General features: G+C 37.2%; 1 protein-coding gene across 1 annotated transcript in view; it reads right to left on the minus strand.

The window, feature by feature from the left end:
- The window catches only part of LOC122362968 (spectrin beta chain, non-erythrocytic 4-like), a 58842-nt gene that overhangs the window by 21357 nt on the left and 11610 nt on the right, over positions 1–25875 (minus strand). The window contains 15 exon segments of the mRNA XM_043264796.1: positions 4283–4429; positions 10238–10328; positions 11627–11829; positions 14220–14976; positions 17037–17174; positions 18413–19283; positions 20043–20193; positions 20903–21205; positions 21285–21443; positions 22289–22406; positions 23595–23782; positions 23870–23982; positions 24070–24185; positions 24283–24363; positions 25059–25150. Coding sequence (XP_043120731.1) covers positions 4283–4429; positions 10238–10328; positions 11627–11829; positions 14220–14976; positions 17037–17174; positions 18413–19283; positions 20043–20193; positions 20903–21205; positions 21285–21443; positions 22289–22406; positions 23595–23782; positions 23870–23982; positions 24070–24185; positions 24283–24363; positions 25059–25150 — 3528 coding nt within the window.

The following is a 25875-nucleotide window of genomic DNA, read 5'->3' on the forward strand; positions in this document are numbered from 1 at the left end:
TGAAAAATTTGTGTTATTTTATTTATTTATTTTTTGGTTGCTGTAATGGGAAATGATTTATCTTTGTAAGTTACTAACATGACAGTATGTGACACAGAAGGACCACAACATTGGTATGCATGCACCTTTAAAAAAAAAAAAAGTGCTGTCACAAATATCCAAAATATTAATGAAAATCATCCAAGTAATGTCCTTTAACAGAAAAAGTCATTTCTGGAAATATATGGTTCAAAGATGAGACATGCCATGTTGTTGACCACATCAAATTAAATGGCCAAAAACGTTTATTTTCCTATAAATCATAGTAAAAAATGTATGAAAGTCAATATTTGATCAGAAAAAGTGCAAATTAAATACAACACTGAACAGGATTCTATTAAAATAAAAACAACAATAGCAAACTTTTTTACAACAAAAACATTTTTTTTACCGCATTTGCTTAATATAAGAGACAAGAGAACAAGAGACAGCAAAGAAAGCATGGAGGAGAAGGGTGTAAAGAGAGATACGGATCACATTCACAAATCTTCCCACAGGCTTTAAAACAAGGTCATTGTGTGGTGTTAACATGCTAAAATCACAATTACAGCAATTACAGTAACAGTATAATTATCCTCTGTGATAAACATGCACTTTAATGGGTAAATGGGAATTTAATTTTTTTTTTTAAATAAGCATCGTTATTGCAATTTTACTTCATACATTTACTATGTTTTCTGGGTCACACTCTACAATAAGGTTCCATTAGTTAACTACACCAGATAATACAAACTAACAATAAACAATAGCCTGCTTCTAAAGCATTCATTAATTTTACTGGAACATTATATATATATATATATATATATATATATATATATATATATATATATATATATATATATATATATATATATATTGCATAGAAATGCATAAAATTAAAAAGCCATTGTTTTGTTTTCCTGCATTTATATGCCACTACTGCTACTAAACCAAACCATGCACTGCAGAGTTACAGTTCATACTGACCTGGAAGTGCACCTCATCACTTCCTGTGAGCTACATATATGGACGTGTGAAGAGGAGGCAGCACAAATGACCTTCACACATGGGAGATCTGGGGTTGGGGGGGGAGGGATGAGAAACGGTTACCTAGCAACAGATACATCCTCTCCTCCCCTCCCCTCCCCTTCACTTGATTTGGCATGACTGCTCCATCTGACAGCTGCTGGGTTAGTGACACTGGAGCAGAACTAGTCAAAATAGCGTGTTGTAATTATAACGCATGTGTCCATTACAAGGGTGAGGTGCTGCATAACGCTGTTTACAGGAAAATACAGATTGCTGTATGAGCATGTAAAGAATATACCGCTGCGCAGCAACGTTATTAGCAATTCGGGGCTAATCCGAACGGATCTGTACGATCTGCTGTTATGTTCACACAATACACAACGCTACAACAAAAAAAGTGAATATGAAACAGAAAAGTTCAAACTCCACCGACCATAGCATAAAATTGTGTTTCATTTCAGGCATAAATAAATGTAACCTCTTAGTGATGCATTTGCGCACCAAGCACAATCGATGCTTTCAAAAAAAAGGCCTAAAATGCTTAAATTCCTGAGAAACTGTACTTTATATATATATAGGGATACATATAGGGTATGTAAGCTGTTTTTTTCGCTTATGCTAGCAACCTGACTCATTTCTGACCACATATTTAGAAAAAGCACAAGCAGCTACGTGTGACTGAGAGATGCACTTAACGCATGGAAGACAAAATTAATTTGATATCAAAGCTAATTCATCCAAGCGCATGTTATACATGTCGGCATTTGCCCGACTTTTGGCTAAAGATCAGCGGAGAATTAATAAACCAAATTCCGAGCAAATACAAATTTTGACAAATGAGCACCTCTGGTGTGCTGAACAGCGGGACGGAGTAATCTGGGGTTATAGAAAAAGAAACAAACGTCCAAATAAAAGATTGATTTGACCCTTGTGAGCACACCTGTGGACACACTGAACGCGGAAAGCATTTACGTAGCGGGTCCAGCATGGCAAAGCTGTCCAAACGGGCCAAATTCAGCAGAAAATAAGAGCGAGGTGCATGAATCCAGGACGCTCTTATAAATATGTAGCCAGCACAGTTCAGCATATTTCTATTCCTGGTAACTAGTTTAAGGTTATATGACAGAGAAATTAAATGGGCCCCGGCATTCAGCTGTCTGTGGGAAATACTAGGTCAAGAGAAAACACACACACCTCACATGCTATCACACACTATCACGCATTTACATAATATTCTGGCCGATTATGCTAATATCAAACAAGCAGCACTTATAAGCTACTTTGTGTCGTTCGTTAGGAGTTAGGAGTAGCAACTTTAATTTAGGCTTCAGCTGCAAACATAGTCAGTTTACTAAAATTAAAATGTTTAAGTATAGTAACCTTTGCTACAGGAAACACTGCTACAATGAGAGGTCTTCTTTTTGAATCGGGAGGGAAAATATGAACAGACCAAGCTCCATTTATAAGTGAAAACGGTCTAAAACAGCTCTAAACTAATATGAGGCTGGATCTCGATGCCAAAGACGTCAGGGACTGGGCTTCTTCCCGCTGGAGAAAACATTATTATGGATTATGAAAAAAATATTAAGATGTTAACTGAGTGGTGCGGATTGCTGTGATGTTTTTAATCAGCCGTTTGGACTCTTATTCTGACGGCACCCATTCACCGCAGAGGAACCCACCGGTGAGCGAGTGACGCGATGCAAAACATTTCTCCAAATCTGTGTCCACAAAGAAACCAGCTCTAATCTTTCTAAACCCTGAACTCTACAATCTAATCTTTCATTTCACTGACCCTGTCACACACCCCTGCTATCTGCCCTGTCAGATTCATACACATATTCAAACTAACATGAGTAAAGATGGTTCATCACACTTACTGAGCCCAAATGCGCATTCATTAGTGTAGAAAATCTTGGCGCATCCAAAATGCATCGAACAAACAACCTTGTCAAACCATCCAGAACAACAGTATTCAGCAACAACATCTATCGCGCTCCGTTATTGCAGCTGACCGCAGAATATAATGATTAATGGATTTTGCTAGATGCCTATGATCGTTCTAGACGGGGAGACGGAGGGCCTTGGCAGCTGAAGTCCATTCAATCCAACAGCGACGTCAATAAAACAGTGTAACTGGCAGATTAACCAACATCAGCCTTTCAATCAGACATCAGTGCACTACAGGCTTTTTACATCTATCCAAAATTCACTTCAGAAACACTTTCGGTTGCAGTAGCTATAATATAATATAATATAACAGTTTTTGTTTACATAACATATGCATGTGTACTGTGTATATTTGTTATGAATATGTGTATATTTTGAAAGTGTACATACATATATATATTCTTTTCAATGTATACATGCATGTGTTTACATAATAAATATACACAATTGCAATTAAGTTTGACAGCACTACATAATATAATATAATATAATATAATATAATATAATATAATGTATTATATTAGTGCTATCAATTAATTGTATCCAAAATAAAAGTTTTTTATTAAGTTATATAAAAGTTTTTACATAACATATGCATGTGTACTGTGTATATTTATTATATATATATATATATATATATATATATATATATAATAAAAAATATATATATAAATATTTAAAATATTTTTTCTTGTTTTCTTATATTTTATATTATATAAAAATATATTTCATATATAAACATAAGATATTTTTCTTAAATATACACATGCATGTGTTTATGTTACATGCACATAAAAACTACACACAGATATTATGCGAACAAAAGCATATAATAAAGCCACTTGACTTTCCTCAAGATGGCCAATCTTTAGTACAATTCACATCCATGGCACAAACAATGCATTACAGAGTATTAGGATATCGTGTGGCATCAGAATATAATGCGCACGATCCGCACAACCTCATAAATACGACTAACAATAATTACTAGCAAAACAATATAGAAAGTGTGTGCGCGCGCCGCTAAACGTAAATGATACACTAAGCGGATTTGCCCTTGTTAAATGCTGTGGCATCTCTGATTACTGGCTCTGTTTCACACGAGTCGTTGACTATAATGGAATATGAGTCAACAGAGAGAGACTTTCAGCTGAGTCGTGTTTTCATCTCAAGGTGCCTAACGGCGTTTTTCAAGCCAAGCGAAGAACGGCGGCCGAGCATTTGCGCACGCTTAATTATCCTTTTGTATTAAAAGCACTAATAGTAGAGACGGCGAGCTTACTTTCTCCATCTTGGCCAGCCACTCCTTGTTCTGAGCAAGTTCCGCCATGAAGGTCTGGTGCTTCAGCCACTTCTTGTGAAGTTTCTGAGTCTCGTCGCGGGACGTGTCGCGAGCCATTAGCATCTTCTCCGCCACCCAGTCTCCGATCTGTGAAACGCACATCAACACACGCGTTAGAAATCACACTCAAGGCTCACGTCTACAGAAAAGAAAAATCACGCGATCCTGTGGACTATGATATGCTTTTCGCACATATTCATTTATATGTATATATATATAAACGATGTAAGCTGACATAAGCATAAGTAACTCGAATACACTTCTATGATACATCTTTTACATTTATTTTTAATAATATTTCATATGCATAATATTTGTAAAAGCAAACAAACACATGTTCAAAAATTTGACTATGAATAAAGCGATGCGCATGCAATGATAAATATTATTACACCACAATATATGTTCAATAAATTACTTTTAATACAATTCATTTCAGTAAAAAAAAACTAAAAATTGCTTAAAATTCCAAATGAAATAAATGTATTGCACACAGAACTTAATATATGTATTTTAATCTATATTTCAACAGATCATGTGTTAACAATAACATTTGTAAGATGCTATGTTTTGTGTTGTTTTTTCTGTATGGAGAATAAGTACTTCTACACTAACGTCTGTCCTCCATCAAAAATCACCCTCAGAAGGTTTCCAACGTACAAACAAGTGATCCCAAACTAAATACCTCTTTACCTTTCCTCTTCAAACATCACTTTATGATATATGTCTTTATTATAGTTTATAGTGGTGGTGTGGCATCCATTACTTCATCAAAAACTATATCAAAAAAATCTTTCTTATTCTTTTGGAATTATTAAATATTTTGGAATTATTATATTATGTTTATTTGTGCTGAATATATATATATATATATATATATATATATATATATATATATATATATATATATATATATATATAATCCGTACTGATTAAAACAGTAAAAAAACACCATGTACAGTAACATCAAGCAATGCATAAACATATTTTATAATGAAATATATAAATATGGCACTATAATAATTGGAAAGGTCGAGTACATTATATGTAAACTAATGGTATTTATATATATTAGAAATATTATTATAATTACCACCTGAATCAGTTTGTGAAGAATCTGTTCCCAAAAGTAAGCTCCCAAATCCACATGTTCACCTGCAGCCCAGGCGAGCAGCGAAACCCAACACACACGCAAGTACGGTCCAAACACAGCGCTGGATGACAGATTCAAGACATGTGCGGAGAACTCAGCGAGCACTATTTCTGGACCGAACTAAATCCTTCAGTGACCGCATAAAATCCAGTGCACACGAGAAGAGCTGTGCATCTTAGCAGAAAACAAAGAAAATCCCCCAAAAGGTACAGGATATTAGCCGTCTGGAGGCCAGACTGAGTTACAGCGAGGAGAGAAATGAGTCCAGGAGCGGTGATTATTGATGTACAAACACTAGCCACGGACAGAGAGAGAGAGAGAGAGAGAGAGAGAGAGAGAGACAGAGAGAGAGAGAGAGAGAGAGAGAGAGAAGGTGGGCGTTGGAGAGTGTTTTTCCCTCCCCTCCTCAGAGCGATCCAGACACACTCCTCACCCCGTTTGTGCAGCGCCTTGCATCTCAAACAAATCCATATTGTCTTCTTTCAGTCCGTGCCGCCTCTTTTGCTCTCCTCCTCCTGTTTTGTAATATAAGCTTGACTCAATACTGCGGTGCCTCCCCTGCCTGAGCTGAAAGACCCAGTTTCTCCCGCCGCAGCATCCACGGTGAGAGAAAAGCATGCGGGGAGACTGATAGACAGAAAGCGAGGGAGAGAGAGACGAGGAGGGAGGGGGAGAAAACCATATCGGCAGAGAGAGAGAGAGAGAGAGAGAGAGAGAGAGAGAGAGAGAGAGAGAGAGAGAGAGAGAGAGAGAGAGAGAGAGAGAGAGAGAGAGAGAGAGAGAGAGAGAGAGAGAGACAGACAGAGACAGAGAGAGAGAGAGAGAGAGAGAGAGAGAGAGACAGAGAGAGAGAGAGAGAGAGAGAGAGAGAGAGAGAGAGAGAGAGAGAGAGAGAGAGAGAGAGAGAGAGAGAGAGAGAGAGAGAGAGAGAGAGAGAGAGAGAGAGAGAGAGAGAGAGAGAGAGAGAGAGAGAGAGAGAGAGAGAGAGAGAGAGAGAGAGAGAGAGAGAGAGAGAGAGAGAGAGAGAGAGAGAGAGAGAGAGAGAGAGAGAGAGAGAGAGAGAGAGAGAGAGAGAGAGAGAGAGAGAGAGAGAGACAGAGAGAGAGAGAGAGAGAGAGAGAGAGAGAGAGAGAGAGAGAGAGAGAGAGAGAGAGAGAGAGAGAGAGAGAGAGAGAGAGAGAGAGAGAGAGAGAGAGAGAGAGAGAGAGAGACAGAGAGAGAGAGAGAGACAGAGAGAGAGAGAGAGAGAGAGAGAGAGAGAGAGAGAGAGAGAGAGAGAGAGACAGAGAGAGAGAGAGAGAGAGAGAGAGAGAGACAGAGAGAGAGAGAGAGAGAGAGAGAGAGAGAGAGAGAGAGAGAGAGAGAGAGAGAGAGAGAGAGAGAGAGAGAGAGAGAGAGAGAGAGAGAGAGAGAGAGAGAGAGAGAGAGAGAGAGAGAGAGAGAGAGAGAGAGAGAGAGAGAGAGAGAGAGAGAGAGAGAGAGAGAGAGAGAGAGAGAGAGAGAGAGCATACGTAGTTGCAGGCGTCACAAGGACAACACTAGGCTTTTGAAGCGAATACGAATGAGCGACTGAGGTGAAAAAAGAGTAAGGGAACTAGAAATGAGATCACAACCCGTACACTTAAAAAGAGGGTATATATATATATATATTTATATATATTATTATGTTCTTAATGTTGATTTTTAAGAGTGTGAACACATACTTAAGGGCAGATTTAAAAGAATAATTTAAGATTTAAAAGGTGACCCAAAACAGCCTGGTTACAAACTTTTTGGGTGAACTATTCCTTTAACCTCTCTCTAGTGCCTACGAAACACTACAGTGACCTTTGCCCTCTGAAGGCACCCGGAGCTCTCACCTATAAAGCCATTTAGGTCAATCGTGGTAATTCCTTAGACCCTGGGGTGCATGGAGCAACAGATCCAAGAAAGAGGATGACCGTCTAAAATGTTGTAATATATAGACTTATTATTCCTTTTTGATAATATAAAAATATGGTTATTATAGTAATAATAACATTAATAATTATTATTATTATATTACCATTATAAGCTAACTAAAACTATAACAATATTTGTGCAATTCTGAGAAAAATTGTAGGAAAAAATATATATATATATATATATATATATATATATATATATATATATATATATATATATATATATATATATTTTTTTTTTTTTTTTTTTTTTTTTTTCATTTTTATATATTTTTGTAATTTTTGAAAAGTTGCAATTACCGTTGTACTGAGAATTTGGCTACTTAAAAATAGAGATGTAACTAAGATAATATGACGTCCTGACATCATGGTGACCTTTCAAGCTGGCTTTAGCTACTTCCCATTGAAAATAATTGGCAACACTGATCCTGTCTAATAGGTTCAGTCTAATCTAATTGCATGCCATTCAAATTTCATATTATATTCCTGCTCAAATATTGATTTTGAAGCATTTTTAACAAAAAAATTTGGACCGCAGTTAAAAAAAAAAAAATATATATATATATATATATATATATATATATATATATATATATATATATATATATATATATATATATATATATATATATATATATATATATATATATATATATATATATATATATATATATATATATATATATATATATATATATATATAATTACAAAGGAGTATTGTACCATAGCTTTAATTAAAAAAAAAAAAAAATATATATATATATATATATACACAATGGTTTGACTATCCAAATCATGAACAATATAGCTGGAATTAATATTTGTGGCATTCTTTTATGCTATATCTTGCTCTTGATTCATTTGGACTGCAAAGAGATCGATTAAAAATGCAAAACAACGCTTTCATTTGTACATGCCACTTGTCGAATTAAAAATGCAGGTCTGGTTACGAGACAACGATGCAGTGCTGTTTAAAATGTTCACTGCTGCGTAAAGTTCTGTTTGAGACACCATCATTAAAAAAAAAAGTGTTTACCGTGTTACTTCATATATTGCAGTATGCATTAATCCCAGTCTAGCTAAAGTCTGCCGCTCACTCAGAAGCATGCACTGATTAAAAGCATACCGTTTAATGCACCGTCTCAATATAATAGGTATCACCCAAAGGCAAAAACAACAATATCCAGAAATCAGAAGTCACACAATCTCGCCATGTCGCATAATTCTGGTCTCCTTTCAACCGTGTCAGAGAAATTTAGATTGTGGAATTAGGATATATACTGTTATTATGTAAAAAAATCTGTCTATAATCAATATGGCTTTGCATTGAATACGAGAAAGTGGTTCTGTTCACTCGGACCATCTCTGATCACTGTGTTCTCAGTCTCCACACGTGTTTGAGAGCTCTTAGAGAAGGCAGAGATCCATCCCCAGCCAACACACACACACACACACACACACACACACACACACTCACATACACACACACACACACACACACACACACACACACACACACACACACACACACACACACACACACACATACAAACTCACACACACACACACACAGACACACACACACAAACTCACCCACACACTACTGAAGTTCCCTCTCTCAACTGAATAAGTGATGAGGAGACCTGTTCAATAATTGAGAATGAGAAGAGAAGAACATGCAAAGTCTAAATAAACCTGCAGCTTTGGGCCACACTGGGAGCCTCCTACTGTACGACTGCTTTCACACACCATTTACCCACAATGCTCAGCTGTTCAGAGTCATTTAAAGACACGAACTAAATGCCACACATACTGGATGACTTTGGTAAAACAAGTCTTACCCGACTGCACAAATACTTTTTCTACATTTTGCTTTTTAACACGGGAGACGAAACATACACGAACACCGCAATACTGACGCAGAAACGTCCAAAGAGATTTACAAACGTCCAAAAACGGTAAGCCTAATGAAAAGAAACGCATATACCTACGTGTGAACTAGTTTTTGCATAATTCCTATTAAATGTAATAAGTTAAAGAGAGTGCTTTTAAAGAGAGGACTATCTTTAAGAATATCTTTAAATTGAATTGAAATGTGGAAAACTAAAATGTACTTCATCTCATTTCTATTCTAATTTGTATTTGTATGTCATGCATTCGGTAGCATGTAATGTTTTATAAAGTTGTGATATACCACATTTGAAATATTAACTTAATATCAAATGACACTGGAGTTAAAATTATGTTATAATTAAGCGCTTTACATGACTGCAGTATCAAAATACAGTATCAAAGTGCATTTCTTTGAAGCACAACAAAGGAGTGTTAAACAAAGTAAAACTTTCGATTTTTACATTACTTCAAAGTGTGCTTTTTAAAGCGCACTTAAGTGTGTTAAAGGAACAAAGCCACGAAAGCGTCTCTCTTTAAGTGCATTGAGGTAGTCTTTTATTATTTTATCAAATAGTAAATTAAAAATGCACATTCAATGCAATGAAACACCCCTCCTTTTCACAAGGGTGATATGCATTAGGTTTAATAAGGTTTAATATACGTTCGCGTGAAGCGGGATTTTGGACCAATGAGCTAACAAGAATTTTGACCAAGTGACCATATGCTTTTTACAACACAAGTTACAAAAAACAGTAGAAACGAGGTGTGACGTTTCTGCTATGCTGAAATCCCGCCCTACTGTCCACACTTAAGTGACGCGCAATTTTACTCACGGCTTTAGGTTCGAAAATCATCACTTGCACAAGCTTCACACAAAAAGAAAGACAAAGCATGCACGGTGTCTACCTCGTGGCAGTCCTGTAGAAACCTCTGAAGCTCCCACTGGTCATTGAGTTTGTGAAGCCACTGCTGAGCGTGTTCACGGTTCTTGTTGCCTCTGCGAGACGCACACGGACACAGGAGACGATCAGAAACACGTCTATTATTTGTGATTAAACAGTGATAGACTGTTACAATGATTTGCGACCGAGGCTCCGTCTTAAACGGGAGGTAGAGCGGGGTCATAACGGATTCCACGCGCAAATCCAATTTCACGCTCCTCGCTGAGACCGCATTCAGATCAGCGGCCGTGGATTCTCCACCGGTTTCTTTGTTAGGCCTCTATGGAAAAAACATTTGAAATTCAATATGTCTATAGGAGCAGCTGCTCGCCGAAATGGAGGGCAGATACAGATGTCTTAGAGAGACAACAGCACTGCTTTTACAGTGAAAGTGTACCGCCGACGCTGCCTGATGACAGAATAGAGTAGATATATAATAGAGTTCATTCATGGTCATTTTCCAAATCCTAGTGATCATCTCTATCCCCTTGTTAGGGGACACTTGAGTGAGCAAGTCGTGGGGAGCCACGTCATTTCCTCATTATCTTCAGCTGGGATGTTCCCATGACAACGAACGCAGCGCAGTCTTTTTTATTGATGTTGCAAATAAACATACATTTTGTATTTTAAAATGTTTTTATATAAATGTAATGCTAATATATGAAAACTAATATTTATATTAAATGGTATGCCACGCATCGGCCCCTTAATAAATCCGCCGACGCACACCGTGCTGCGTTTGTCCGTCGTCCTCGAAACCTCTTGTGCAAAAGAAAGCATACTTACATTTACATTATATGCAGTAAGTTAAACTTTTGAGTTTTTTGACCAATTTGAGTGGGACATTTTTATTTGTAATTTCATAATTACTTCTGTTGTCTTTGAAATATGGTTGTTGCGTACTTCCAAACATACTGATAAGCATTTATTGTAAATTACTCTTGTAATTTGCTGAAATAAATTAAGTTTTTACGTCGTGATTGGTCATGAAGCAGTGGCGTTTTGCAAACTCTGCTGAAACGTAAAATTTTTAGTTAACTTTCACCTTTTAATTTGATTACATTTCAAATTGAAGTTTTAATTTCATTAAACATATTTGAGATTAAAAAATTTGAATATATTTATATATATATATATATATATATATATATATATATATATATATATATATATATGTCTTTTGCCCTATCACTTTTCTAGCAATTCGTTCAATATAAAAGTTTTAAAAGTATGAGATAATGTTTTTTTATTTTGTATTTTTTTTATTTTATTTTTATTTTTGGTTCAGTGGCAGAAACGGGCCTCCACACCAAGCCGCTCTAAGCACTCTAAATGTTATTATAAGTGCTTTGACCTGTTAGCGAGCAGATCCACTCTCTCTCTGATGCGCTCTGAATAGATGTTGTTCTGACTGATGAGGCTCTCTCCCGCCTCTATGACAGCTTTAATGCGGTGCAGGTTGAGCTCCATGGTGGTGGTGAAGTCCTTGTGCTTTTTGATGGATGCCTCCACCGTCTCCACCGTGGTGGGAAGCTCCACATGGGCCAGCGCTGACTCCTGAGGAGAAACACAGGGTGAAACACTGCACACAGAAAGCGTCTAAAATGAGTCCAGATCAATAACGCTAAAAGCTAACCCATAATGAGGGAAAATGGCAAGCTGTTGGTGGTACTGCAATAATAAACAATATCTATGTTTTCTAACTCGGTCAGTTCTACAGATTGAAGGTACAAATACATACATTTTTCTTGCAAACAGATATTAAATGATGGAAAACGTTTACTGAAAAGTCTTAAAGTGGCCGTATTATGGGTTATGAAAGGTTCCTATTTTGGTTTTGAACAGGCTGACATGCATGCAACACTTTTTTAAAATATGCACTTATTTTGTCCTAATTTGTCGACTCCCAAAAAATTTGTTTTTCCCAAACTCTTCAGGTGATTGATTGATTTCATTCAAAGCCGTGTTCATGAACATTTAACATTCCAAAAGATCCATAGAGAGTAATATACTAAAGTTTCGTTTTTACATCATCATGAAACGCCTTGTTACTCATTTTAAAATGAGTCGAGTCTCTCTTTTGAGAGACAATAACCTTTATGCACGGTGCACTTTTAGATTTGAAGCTTTGCAGGACGCTTTCGTTCACTGTTACACGCTGCATGAGTGATCATTTTCAAAAATCCATAATAATAGGGGAACTTTAAAATCGTAATTGTCGAATGTTTAGTTGTCCTTACAATGGTCCCATTGAGAAAGGCGAAGCTCAAGCACTTTTAAAGAAATAGTTCACCAAAAAATGAAAATGATCCCATATTTTACTCACCCCGAAGCCAACTTTCTTCTTTCAGACCAACACAGTCAGAGTTAAAAAAAAAATTATCCTGGCTCTCAAGCTTTGTAATTGTCATGGATAGTGGCCATTATTTTGAAGCTCCGTAAACTGGATATATCTGCAAGTTATTTACATTATACTTTTTAAAACTAAAACTATTCCATCAATCTGCTTTAGAAGACATGGGATAACACCCCAAAGACGTATAGGTTAGTTTTACGTCGCAGTCATTGCGGATTTAACCGCTTCAAAATAATGGCCGCTATCCACAAGCATTTGTTCGATATTTACGAGTGAACTGCTCCTTTAAGGAAAAGTGGCTAATGCCACTGCCATGTGTGTTATTGCAAACCAGTTCATGCTCGATGACAGTGCAGATTCTTACTTTGTACCCGAGGGGAAACAGAAAACGACTCTGGGCTTTTAGCAAGACACAGCTTCTAACATACACCCAGGCGGGGTTGAGGAAATGCATGTCCTCTGGCATTTAAAATGCATTTATGATATTCTTATGAAGTGATGACCCAACATAAAAGCAGCTAATGTCTCTGAATATGAACCGAGCAATGACCTTAAACTGCCCTGATGCTCCTGACATTTACAGATGTGACCTGAAAAAAGATCAGGCCGATCTGTACTTGTGGCCTGATTGTCTGCTAACTCTAACCCGTAGAATAGAGCAGTCATACATGAAAGCGTCTTGCCTTACTTCTGAGGGTGAACTGGTTTGGGCTAAACACACGACAGTATTCAAACCTGCCATGTCTAAATCTAGCTTTAGAAGAAATCTCAATTCTATTCAAATAAAATGTAGTAATTTGTTTAGTAACATTTGGGACAAAACTGGTAAATAGAAATAGAAATAGAAGTACACAGCTTATTTAATGATATTTAACCTCTCCTATGCCCTTCCACTTTTCTAGCAAATGGTTTAATATAAAAAGTTTAATTAAAAAGGTTTAAATTAGTGCTGTTAAACGATTAATCGCGATTAAGTGCATCCAAAATAAAAAAAAATGTTTACATAATATATGTGTGTATATTGATTGTGTATATATAATTACAAACGCATATTAAAGGAAAATATGTTGTTTATATATGAAATATATAATATAAAAAAATAAAACATATAATATAAACGTTTATATATAAACAAAAACATTTATTTTGGATGCGATTAATAGCAATTAATCATTTGACAGCACTAATTTAAATATTTTAAAAGTATATTATAATCACCAGTGTGGCATTCATTTGATCAAAATTGATTCCACAATTAAAAATTTATACATTTGTAAAAATGATTTCCACAAAACATTTTTTTAACATTTCAGCATATTACTAGCACTTACGCCTGGAGCGATAATGCTAAAAATTCAACTTTAAAATATTTTCATTATTTTATTTTTATTTTAAATTGTAATTACATTTCACAAAATAACAGTTTTTAATGTTTTTTAATCAAATAAATGAAGGCTTTTTTTTCTTTGCCTGGTAGTGAAACTTACTTAAATAGTGTATGAAATGAAATCACTTTAAGATTCCTCATCTATGACTTATAAGGAATAATATTCAGGAAACAAAACACCAAAAGAGGTATCGGTGGCTTCACCTGGTTATTGAGGAAAGCCTCGGCCTGCTTGACGTCCCTCAGGAAGAGATGGAAGATGTGAGCTTGCACCAGCACCTCTCTCCGGCTCTCCCACATCTCCAGGAGTTTGTTCCAGCCCACGTCCAGCTTGTGCAGCCACTGCTGCAGAGCTCCATGAGGCAGCGGCGCTTCCTCCGTCTCCAAGAGCTCATTCACAGCCTGGAGACGCTCGTAGTCCTCTTCGTACCTTCCGATCTCCTCCTTGAGCGCGGCGTGTTGGTTTATCAGCCGCTCGGCGTCCTCTAAAGCATTGGGAAGCTCATCCGAAGCGGCAGCCGTCTGGGTTTGCACCAGCCACGTGAGGAAGGAATCCAAGTCTTGGATGAACTGTTGCAAGCGTCCGGCGACGGTTAAAGAATCTTCACAGCCTTGCAAGGTACGCTTTAGCTCTTCCCACTCCACGCTGATGCCCTCGAAAGGAACCAGGATGTCTACGGCCTTCTCCGGATGGGACGTGGCGAGCTCCTCGGCTTCCTCCTGAAGGTGGAGGAGCTTGGGCTCGAGAACCGTCAGAGCTCCCTCCATGGTGGAGAGGCGGCGCTGCAGAGCCAGCACGCTGCCCAGGTCGCTGCCCACATACTGCGTGGCGTCTATGGCTTTCCGCTTGTCCTGGATCTGGGACTTGATCTCTGTGCATTCCAGTAAGTAGTTCTGGATGCGTAGGATCGAGTCCAGGTGATCTTTCTTCTGCTCGACCAGCTCCACGATGCGGTTCCACCTGTGATGCACAAAAAAGAAACCGATTTAGTTGATTTTCTTGATTTTTGCATCTTGTATCTCTGTTAAAGTGAGTCCATTCCGTTTCAAATCTTGCTTCTTTTTTTGTGCACGATACTAACCCCTGGTTTCACAGACAAGGCTTAAGCCTAGACCTAGACTAAAATGCAAATCTGGAGCTGTTTCAACTGAAAAAAACACACACATCAATGCCTTTCATTTGTGTTGAGATGCACACCAGTAATGCTCTTTTCTAAAGGCTGGACTAAACTACACGACTTCTTAGATCTGAATAGATTTTTGAAACACTAGGCATCATACACTTACACTTTGTGAATAGCGACAAAGAAAAACTGGGCATCATACACTACACATGCGAGGATCATGCACTACCAGAACAGTTCTGATCACAACAAACGAACAAAATAAAAATGAATGTGTCCTAAAAATGTTTGATGGATGGATGTCAAAGTCTGAAGCTAAGAAATTGGAGTCTGTGACCATTATTCATTACAGATGTGTAATAAAAATGACTCCTTAAACACTAACCTCTGGTTTCTTTATATATATATATACATACATACACATAAGTGGCACCTTCCTATTTCAATAGAAAATGTTAATTAGGGAAATATTTTTTGCTGTCCAATTTAATAAAGGGTGGATCTATTTATGTATTAATTTTGTCCCATTGTACATAATTCTGTTATGAGTAAGACTTGGATGATGCAACATAAAAATGACTCTGTTCCAGAAAACATGACTCAGTCTGAATCATTCCCAATCCATGGACACACACACAACAAGAACCCACCCACACACACACACACACACACACACACACACACAAACAGTCTGAGGACACACCGCTGGGCCAAAGCTCAAGACCTGAGACACAATATCACAAATCAAACATAGAGTTACTACAGGGCACGCTTTAATGAAACATTCCTTTAAATACAGCATGGCATTAAATATTGAAGAACACAGTAGCAGTGAATGTGTTTGGGTTCGGGCCGTAGTGCTTTTGAGCCGGGTCAGGCGCTCACTGTATGTGGCAGCCGTAGCAGATGGCAGCACGCTGAGGGAGGCTATTTATGCCAAGGTCGGTCTAAAACGGATCACTGGAGTTGTTCACACATACGTCACAGCTTGCCAGTTTCAGTGAAAGCGGCGGCCCGTTTTCTAAAGACACCCATGTAGAGCCGCGTGTTAAAAGTGACAAACAACAGCAGCATCAGGAATGCGAAGGGTTTTCTGAATGAAACCATTTCAAAACGAAAGCAAATTAGGTTAACTGAAAACACTGAAAGAATAGCATGGCGTAGGAGAACGGAAAAACTAAGTTAGCAATATATGAGAAAAAGACAAAAAGAATAATTGGCCACAGATATTTAAACAGAAAAAAATTTTTATTAATGTGTACACAAAAAGGTATATAAATATATTTTTTTTAGCTTTGAGGCCAACAGTGCCAACCCATATTTTCACAGCCTTTTTGAGTTTGAATTTATTTTTATTTTATTTACCTTTACTGTAATTTAATTTTAAAATGTATATGGGGGTTGTTGATTTAACATGTTAATTGAATTAATTATTTATGAAAAATAAAGTTAATATTAACTCATTAATGCACCTCCCTACCTGAGACCTACAGGATACTGAGTTCATTTTTAATTCCATACAGTTGTGCTGAACGTGATTCAATAGTAAATGCAGGATAAATACATTCATGCCACCTTTGAGATGCAACAAACAATTGACTAAGTTGATTTAAAAAAAAAAAAAAAAAAAGGTATCTTATGTTAACAATCAAGAGCTCATGGTAGGCTCTGTCTTGAAAAGTAACATTCAAGAGCACGAGTTTTCAAATATCACAGCGTATCAATATTGTTTTGAAGTCATAACACGATATTCTTCAAGTAACTGTGCAACCATTACGCTTTTTTAATCGTAACTTTGTACATTTGTGTAAAAAAACTGCCTCTAGCGTTCATTTCTTTTGTGAACCGCAGTGATGTACTCATTGGTACGTATTTCACGTGTCTGACGTGGAGTTACCTGCTGTTCAAGTGATCCTGACAGCCCCTGACTTCGGTGGAACTGGGGTGACCGCTGTCTAAGAGCTGCTGGACGATCTGATTAACATCTAGTATCCTTCCCATCAGGCTGTTCATCTCCTGGTCCAAACTTTCAAACCTAAAATGAAGAAAACGTACTTCTCAGATAAGAAGGTACGGTTAACTTGATCTGTGGGCAATTGCAAAAACGCACCTATACATGCTGTACAATTCACCGAAGCGCCCAGATTCAATGAAAACTACAAATAGCATTCCTTTTTTATACAAATTATGATTACAATAGCAGATTATCACTTCATACATCACCCTGCATCCTCATATGAGGACATTATATTTTAGTCATTTAGACGTGTCACAGTTTTAAGTCTGGATGTCCTGTACAGAGAGATACTAAATGTTTGGATGTTTCACCAGTCCACTCCCTTTGTATTCAGAAATGTATTAATTTAGTGAAATATAACATTTAGTCATAATCAGCATGTCAGGAAAATTGAATGTTTTTTTCTGTTACCAAACAAGACGTTGATTTTATACAGAACTAAAAGCATTTTGGGAGACACAACAAATGAATAGGGAAGGAAATTATATTTCAGCAATCCTATAAAATATTATATATTATTATGAGGATCTTGTCAATTATTACTTCTATTATTACGCTTCTTTTTCATTCCATGAATCATCTTTATACAAAGTTTGGTAAAAAATGTATTGTATGATGTATTCTACCAAGGACACAGCATAAATATGAATGAAATATCTTTTTTATTCTTATTATTTATCCCTTAAACAATGTAATGATGTTCAAACTTTTTTCCTTTTAAGTCAATAAAGACACAGGGCCCCTAGCACAATACAACATTGCAAAAAAATATTTTTTTTGTCAAGAAGGAATTTTTTTGTCAAGAAAAAATTATTGCCTTATTTTAAAAAAAAATAAGTCAAATTAAGTGCGTTTTTACTTGAAACATGCAAAATAATCTTGTTTTCTGTTTGAAATAAGATTTTTTTCCCCCAAATTGGCACCTAATTTTGACTTGTTTTTTCTTAAAACGAGACATTAATTATAAATAATTTTGTCCTTCTTGACATAAGCATTTTTAGCAGTATTTTTTGCAGTGTATGTAAAGATCTCAGAACTCTTTCACCATAGGGCTTAATTTCAAACGAATACATCTTGAGCTTTTACCATACGCATAGCTTTTCTTACATGGTAAACTTGCTCGATAACACACCTGGTACTGCATTGCACTTGCAATGCAAAGCAGATTTTGCAGGTTGCAACAATGTCTCCAAAAATGCCTAAAAAAAAATGTCTAAATATTTTCTAGGGTCAAAGCAGACGAGCATCACTCCTACCTGTGTGCGATCACCTCCACGTCCTCTAGCCTTTCGGGAACCTCCATCCTGTTCAGCCACTGCTCCTTTTCGTCGATCCACACCTCGCAGGCGTTCACTTCACTAAACATGCGATACACAGCCAGCGCGTCATGCAGCCACTGCTGTCGCAGCACGGCCACCTCTGCCACCTCTGCGTAGAGCTGCTCCGTCTCCGCCATGCGCGCTCGCACCTCATCCAGCTCCCGGTAATGCATCGGAAGCGCGACCATGTGTTTCCGAAGGCCCACCACTTGCACGCGGTGTTTGTCGATACTCTCTCGGACGCCTCTGTGCTTTTTAAGGAGAGACTGCGTTGAGTACTCGTCGTGTCCGAAGTCCTCGCTAGAAACGAGCCTGTAAGCGTCCTGCAGCCAAGCTAGAAGATCGTCCGTCTCGGTGCTGAACTGAAAAAAGTCCAGCGCCTCCTGTAGGTTACACAACCTCTGCGTGGCCTGGTCCTCTAGCCTCTTCCACTCGGCCTTGACCTCCATCAGCCGCTCTTGTATCCCGGCCGTACCGAAGCTCTTCTGGGTGAGGATCTGCTTGCCCTTCTTCATGGTCTGCTGAAGCAACGCACGTCGCGCCAACAGCTCCCCGGCCACGGTTTTGTGCTTCTGCAGCAGTCGCAGGACGCTGCTCAGGTCTTTCCCGCAGCTCTGCGTGGCCAAGATGGACGTCTTCTCTCGGATCCAATTCTCAGATTCCTCTACCTCCTGAAAGAAGGCCCACAGCTCGAGCGAATCCTCCAGCTCCAAGCGCCGTTTTGCAGCAAGCTGCTTTAATTCTTCCAGGCAGGTGTTGACGTGATTGACCCGGTTACAAATTACCTGAGGGTCGCACGGCTGGTAACCTGCGTGAGAAACAGAGAAGAGCTTCACTCATTTCACCAGTTCGTCAGCAAAGAATGTTATTTAGCTGGCTAAAAAAGATTTTGTTAGATGAGCAAAAATGAGCTTGTTGAAAATGTATTTTTAGTAACGTATTTTTATTTTGCTTATCCCAATGGCAGATTATTTTACTTTTTCCAAGTAAAAATCCACCTAATTTTAACTAGTTTTTTCTTAAAATATAATTTTTACTTGTCTAGAAAATCCAAATTTTTAGATATTTTGGCTGGAAGCGATGCAAAAAAACACTTTTTTTTGCAGTGTAGATAGACTTTGCTCTTTATTTAATCACACAGTTATATTTTTTATTGGTTTAGCTTTAAACTGAAATGATTAAAATGATGATGTGACACTAAAGACTGGCGTAATGATGCTGGAAATTCATCTGTGTGTTACTGGAATAATACATGAAAATAGAAATGGTACATAAAATATTATTGTTGTTTTAAAGGAAGCTTGACATTTAGTTTAAATCTGAAACCAACAAAGAACAGTAGTGTGTGCTGAATAGAGAGCAAAGTAACTCCAGCCCTCTTGTGGCGCATCATGCAAGTTCCTCGTGTAATATTATTTTACACGGTCTACCCTGCAGAGGTCTCTGGACATCTCAGAGAAAGAAGCACAACCAGTAACCTTTATATCACGGTCTGCCGGCGCATCTCGACCCAGACCGTCTCTCTGAATCGATATTCACCGTGTTTCTGTTTTTAAGGTGCACTCACCCTCGATAGTGGTGAATTTGAGAGCTGCAGTGTTGAGGGTCTGAACTCTGTCTGCCTGTATAGAGATGTCAGCCTCCTGTAAACTCTGTTTCTGGAGCATGTCCTCCACTTCAAGGAGATGTTTTCCATAGTCCTTAGAAAGCAGCTTAACCTGGAGTGAGAACATGACACTTACAACTGCAGAAAAATGCTTTTTTAGCTTAGATTTTTTTTTAGCTAAATATATATCTAAATAAGGATTTTCTAGACAAGTACAAATTATAGTCTTGTTTTAAGAAAAAACAAGTCAAAATTATGTACTTTTTTGCTCGAAACAAGCTAAATAATCTGCCAATGGGATAAGCAAAATATTTTTTTTTTTAGTTTGAAGTAATATTATATTGCTTACTCCAATCTAAGCAAAAATCACTTAATTTGTCTGAAAACAAGACTATAACTTTTTCTTGTCTAGAAAATCCTTAGCCTAAAAATAAAAATTCTGTCATCACTGGGTCACCATTGACTTCCATAGTACGGAGAAATATACTATGGGAGTCAATGGTGACCCAAAACAGCCTGGTAGCAAACTTTCTTCAAAATATCTTCCTTTGTGTTCGGCAGAACAAAGAACTTCATACAGGTTTGGAAATACTCGAGGATGAGTAAATGATGACAGAATTTTCATTTTTGGGTCAACTTTTCCTTTCAGAATTTCTATATGTTTTGGCTGGAAACAAGAAAAAAATCTAGCTAGAAAAGCATTTGTTTGCTGTACGAATAGGTCAAGAAAAGCATGTTTGATTGCGTGCACTTGACTACTGAATGAAAATAGCGGTACACAATGTATGCTTTTACGGGGGTTTTAATCACAGTCAACCTACCTGCATCTCCTCCATCCAGTCGATCATGTAGACCATCTCTTGGAAGGTCTTCTGCAGGGCCAGGTTCTTCTCCAGGCGGGCTTTACGTCCCACCACCAGCTCTTTGAGAAGGCTCCACTGGCCGAGGATGTTTTCTTTGCGTGCCAAGATACGTCGGATGTCATAGTACCCTTCTGACTCCATCTCATTCGCCAGCTCCATCACGACAGTGATGCGTTCCTCGTACGATAGGATGTCTGCTTCGATCGCCTCGTGTTTCTTCATGGCAGCTTCTACCGCTGGCAGGTCATAGCCGAAGTTATCCTGAGGAAAATGCAGCACTCGTTTAAGGCAAAATGTCACCCGTTTGGTTCGATATGGTTCATTTTTCAGAGCTCTTTACCTGTGAGACGAGACGCTGGTTCTCATTCAGCCAAGCCTGCCTCATAGTGGTCTTATGATCGAATCGTTGAGCTAGAAGTTCTAGCTTTTCCTGACGAATCAGCTCTTTTCTAAGAGCCACGCCCCTCTCGTGCTCCGCCTTCTCTAGTCTCTCCCACGCCTTTCATGAGGAAAACAAAATATGAGTCAGTGCCAATATTCATACAATTCATTTACTTCATAATATATAAATAAAATAAAATGCGAAAAGGGAAATATTACTTGCTAAAATAGGTAATATAAACAAAAATTTACATAATTTAAAATTAACATTAAAATACACTTTTTAAAATATTTATAAAATAAGTATTTTATTCTTAGCACAGCTTTTTTGATGTATTTATTTATTTATAAATCACGGTAAAACACCAAAATTGTGAAATAGTATTACAAGCAGGATTTTTAGCATTTTTGCTGCCCGAAAAAACAGTTGCGCTGCATCATACATTTTGTGGAGGTCGTCATGTAAAAGTACTTAATTAATGCATTTATTTAGTAAGGATGCTTTCAAAGAATAAAATATCAGTAAATTCATATAAAATGCAAAAGTTTCTTCTGATCTGACCCTAACTTTCTGATCTGAACTTTAAATCATGATCACGGTTTCCGCAAAAATATTAAGCAGCAAAAAATAATAAGCAGTATTAGTAATAATTGGGCACCAAAATAATTCCAAAAAATCTAAATACTAGAATAAATACCATTTTAAAAGATTCAAATACTGTTATTGCAAATTGCAGTTGTTCACAATATTACAGCTTTTATTGTATTTTAATCAAAACTGATTCTTTTTGTTCGTCAAGTTTTGTGTATTTCTTCTTTAGGTCTTTATTAGTTAATATTTGATTAAGATGACATGACATGAAATTTAGATTGTCAAATAAAAAAAGAGAGTAGGTGTTCTAGTTATAAATAGAATTTGACACTGTATCCAGTCAAGAACCATATTAAGCAAACAGTACACACCTTATTGATGTCTGAGATAAGTTTCCCGTCATGAGGCACATATGGCTTCTGATTGTTAGCTCTGAGCTTACTTTGGATGGTGAAAAGCAGCACCTCCAGGTTCCCTTTCTCCTGGAATCTGTTAAAAACAATCCGCACCATAAATAACCACACAAAGGACACTGCATCTGTCAAACAAATCCCTTTCCTAAGACTCCCTATGCGTTTCCTTTCAAAACAGCACAGATACTTCAGTCACTTGCTGTGAAGCGAACAGCTCTCTCAGGTTTCAGCACGTTCCCTGATCCAGATATCTGATGAATGCAACAGTACGAACAAGTCTTTACGCCAAATGGACTAAAGTAATTAAGCTTTAGTCCAAAAAACATGACCACATCAGCTGAGCAAATCAACCATGTTCCAAAAGTGAGCTGAAAGTGTGCGATAAAGTGGCCGCAAATCACTCGATTTCAACAAGAGTCGGTCATTTGTTTGTTTATAATAAGAAAAGACAATAACCTCATCTTAATCATGTTAAACGTTAATCATAAAGAAGAAAGAAAGATCTGCACGATCTGCCAAAATCCTTATGAAAACAAAATCCATTTTAGAGCTATTGCACGTTTTAAAAAGAGCACTTATTACAGAAATGATATGCTGTATATACATATATTTATATATTTCATATACTTGCAATATGGCTGTGGTGTTTATTTGTTATGTATATATTATAACACACACAGTATTTCCATGAAAATGCATTTATATATATTATATTATATTTTCTTGTATTTGATGTTATATATAAATACATTTAATATATAAACGTAACATTTTCATTAATTTTATACATGCACATGTTTTTAAATATACATAATAAATATACTCAGCACACACAGATTAGAAAAACTTTCTTCTATAATATGACTTCTATAATATGGTGGGGAAACGTTTTTTGTTCAACAGAAGAAGAAACTCAATGATTCTATTTAAGATTCTATTAAGTGTGCTAAGAAAATGTCATGAAATTATTTAAGCAACTCTTTATTTAAGTGCACTTTATTATCTGCAAGCACAGGTTCGTACTTCATTTTATACTGAATTTACTTAAAATTTTAAGTACATTCAATATAACTAAGCGCTCCTCTTTTTCACAATAGTATGAACACATGTGGCCAACAACACAGAGACTAGTACCCTTAAAAGGCAGCGTAAGAACGCCTCGAAAGAAACAGATGATTCACAGTCATCATAGTTTGAGTATTTTTCCGTCAGTCACGGAGCGCCTGCCAACACTCAGACCTCTGTTTCATTTATTCTCTCTTACTTGATAGGCTTCTCAATGGTGCAGTAGGTGGTAAAGGCTTGAAGCTGTTGCTGAACACCCGATAACGAGTTTGCAAACTTCTGGTTGCTGATGATGCTTATGGTTCTCTCGATCCACTCCAACAGCTCGGACGCTAAAGCCTCGTAGCGGTGAATGATCTTCTCAGCTTCTATAGCATTGTCTAGCACCTAGGAAGATACAAAGAGAGGGGAAACGTGCATCTGATAACACATTAATTAAGTTTTAGCTCTATATATATAAAAAAAAAATCCTACCTTTCCAATTCTCTTCCCTTCTACAATAAGCGCCTTCATTTTGGAGAAATAATGATAGTAGGAAACTACGTAAGTGATGATGGACTTCTCGTCTGGATTTTCTGTGTTTACATCTGGGTGGGAGAAAACGGGCAGATGATTAAGTACAGCAAAATCTGGGCCCCGTTACAAGGTTCACGTCATGACATGCTGTTCGTTACCCTCAGGGTCTAGTAGTTTGGTGAGTCCGAGACTCTGCTCAGCTATGTTAAAGGCTTGCTGGAGGTTGTGTGTTGCATTGGATCTGGTCAGCTTGTGGAATTCAATTAAATCAGGCCTGTGAAACACGCGGGCAGAAATCAGCTCACACAACAGCATCTATCAACGACGTGAATGGAAGGAAGCCTAGTCGGTGTGCTGCGTGTCCGTCTGACCTGTGCCTGTGAATGAGAGCGTTGAAAGCCAGGCCGTCCCTCCAGCAGGTGGTGAAGTTGTGGATGTTGACCTCGGGATACCTGGAGGTGACACACGAAAGACGTTCAGGAAGATCACGCGTGTTCCTATAGAAAACATTCACTACCGTACGCCATCGACAGCTGGGGATAATAATGTTTGGCTGCATTTATTTGATCGAAAAGTTTTCTGTTTGAATTTTAGCATCCTTACTGAAGTCTTCGTTGTGTCGCACGATCCTTTAGAAACCATACTAATATGCTGATATAAGCTAAGTAACATTTATTATTTTTTATTATCATAAATGTTGATAACAGGTGTAATATTTTTTGTGGTAACTGTGATACACTACCAATCAAACGTCTGTGTTAAATTATGCATTAAACTTATATTGCTAATTAATATTGTTACTAATATTAATTAGTAATATAGCACTTATATTACTAATATTAATATTGATATTATAAACTAATATTTTAAATTGCTCTTCTAAACTTTGCATTTATCAAAAAAACACATAGATATTAAACATCAAGTTTTTCACATGCATAATAATAATAATTAAACCGTAAATCAGCATATTAGAATGATTTCTGAAGGATCGTGTCACAGTGATGGTTGTTGGAAAAAAACCTGCATTTTAAAATATATTCAGACAATAATATTGTAAAATATTACTGTTTTTCTGTATTTTGACCAAATAATTGCATACATATACTATAGTACATATAGCTGTGTGTTGTAATATAATTGTTACCCTGCTGTTTTCATCTGACACCACAGAAGAAGGGCATCCTTAGCGGAGCGTGTCTCTCTGTTGTCCTCCGTCTCAATCTTAATCACCTGGATCTGTTAGGAAAGAACAACAATAAAGTTAGCGCCGTCTGAAATCCACAGAGATTAAATGCCCGTGAGCTTATTAATGGTTTATTCACAGGCTTTGCTTTCCTTGCTGGGATCACGAAGCCAAAAAGATTTCATATTCTTATTGCAATGAAACAACCGAATAAATTCGACTTTTCTAAAACAAACTGTGATATTAACATTTTTGTTGCTTTGCAATAAAGACCCACCAGTAATCATTAGTGACAGTAAGAGTATGCTCTAATGTAAGAATGTTTTTGTGAACAGTTACTTAAATCAGCTGTAGTCCTTGGAGTATTAGTAGTTTGTCCAAAACCCAACTGTTTTTTGCTTAAAACACTGGCAATGGGATGCACGCCAATACTGCATGACCATTACGATTGCATTCTTCACCAACTGGCCTGTTCTGTCATTAGACAGTATATGCGCCAATTTTATCGTTTTTGACATGATACTTAATAATGAGTGGCACAAGGACACACTCCTCATGCCTCATAGTGTGGCATATGTAACACACACACACACACACAGACATCTCCAACACATTTGTGTAAGCACATTACTAAACTACAGCATCCCAAGATCATTCGTCATATCGAATTTCAGTCAATACGTGATCGATATCTACAACCTCAAAGAGCAGCGCTGCAAAAATCTGTATTTTAGTCTTGTTTTCCAGTAAAAATGTCCACGCATTTCCTCGAAAAGCA

The sequence above is a fragment of the Puntigrus tetrazona genome, chromosome 18 (assembly GCF_018831695.1).
Source record: "Puntigrus tetrazona isolate hp1 chromosome 18, ASM1883169v1, whole genome shotgun sequence".
In the NCBI taxonomy this organism is placed as follows: Eukaryota; Metazoa; Chordata; class Actinopteri; order Cypriniformes; family Cyprinidae; genus Puntigrus; species Puntigrus tetrazona.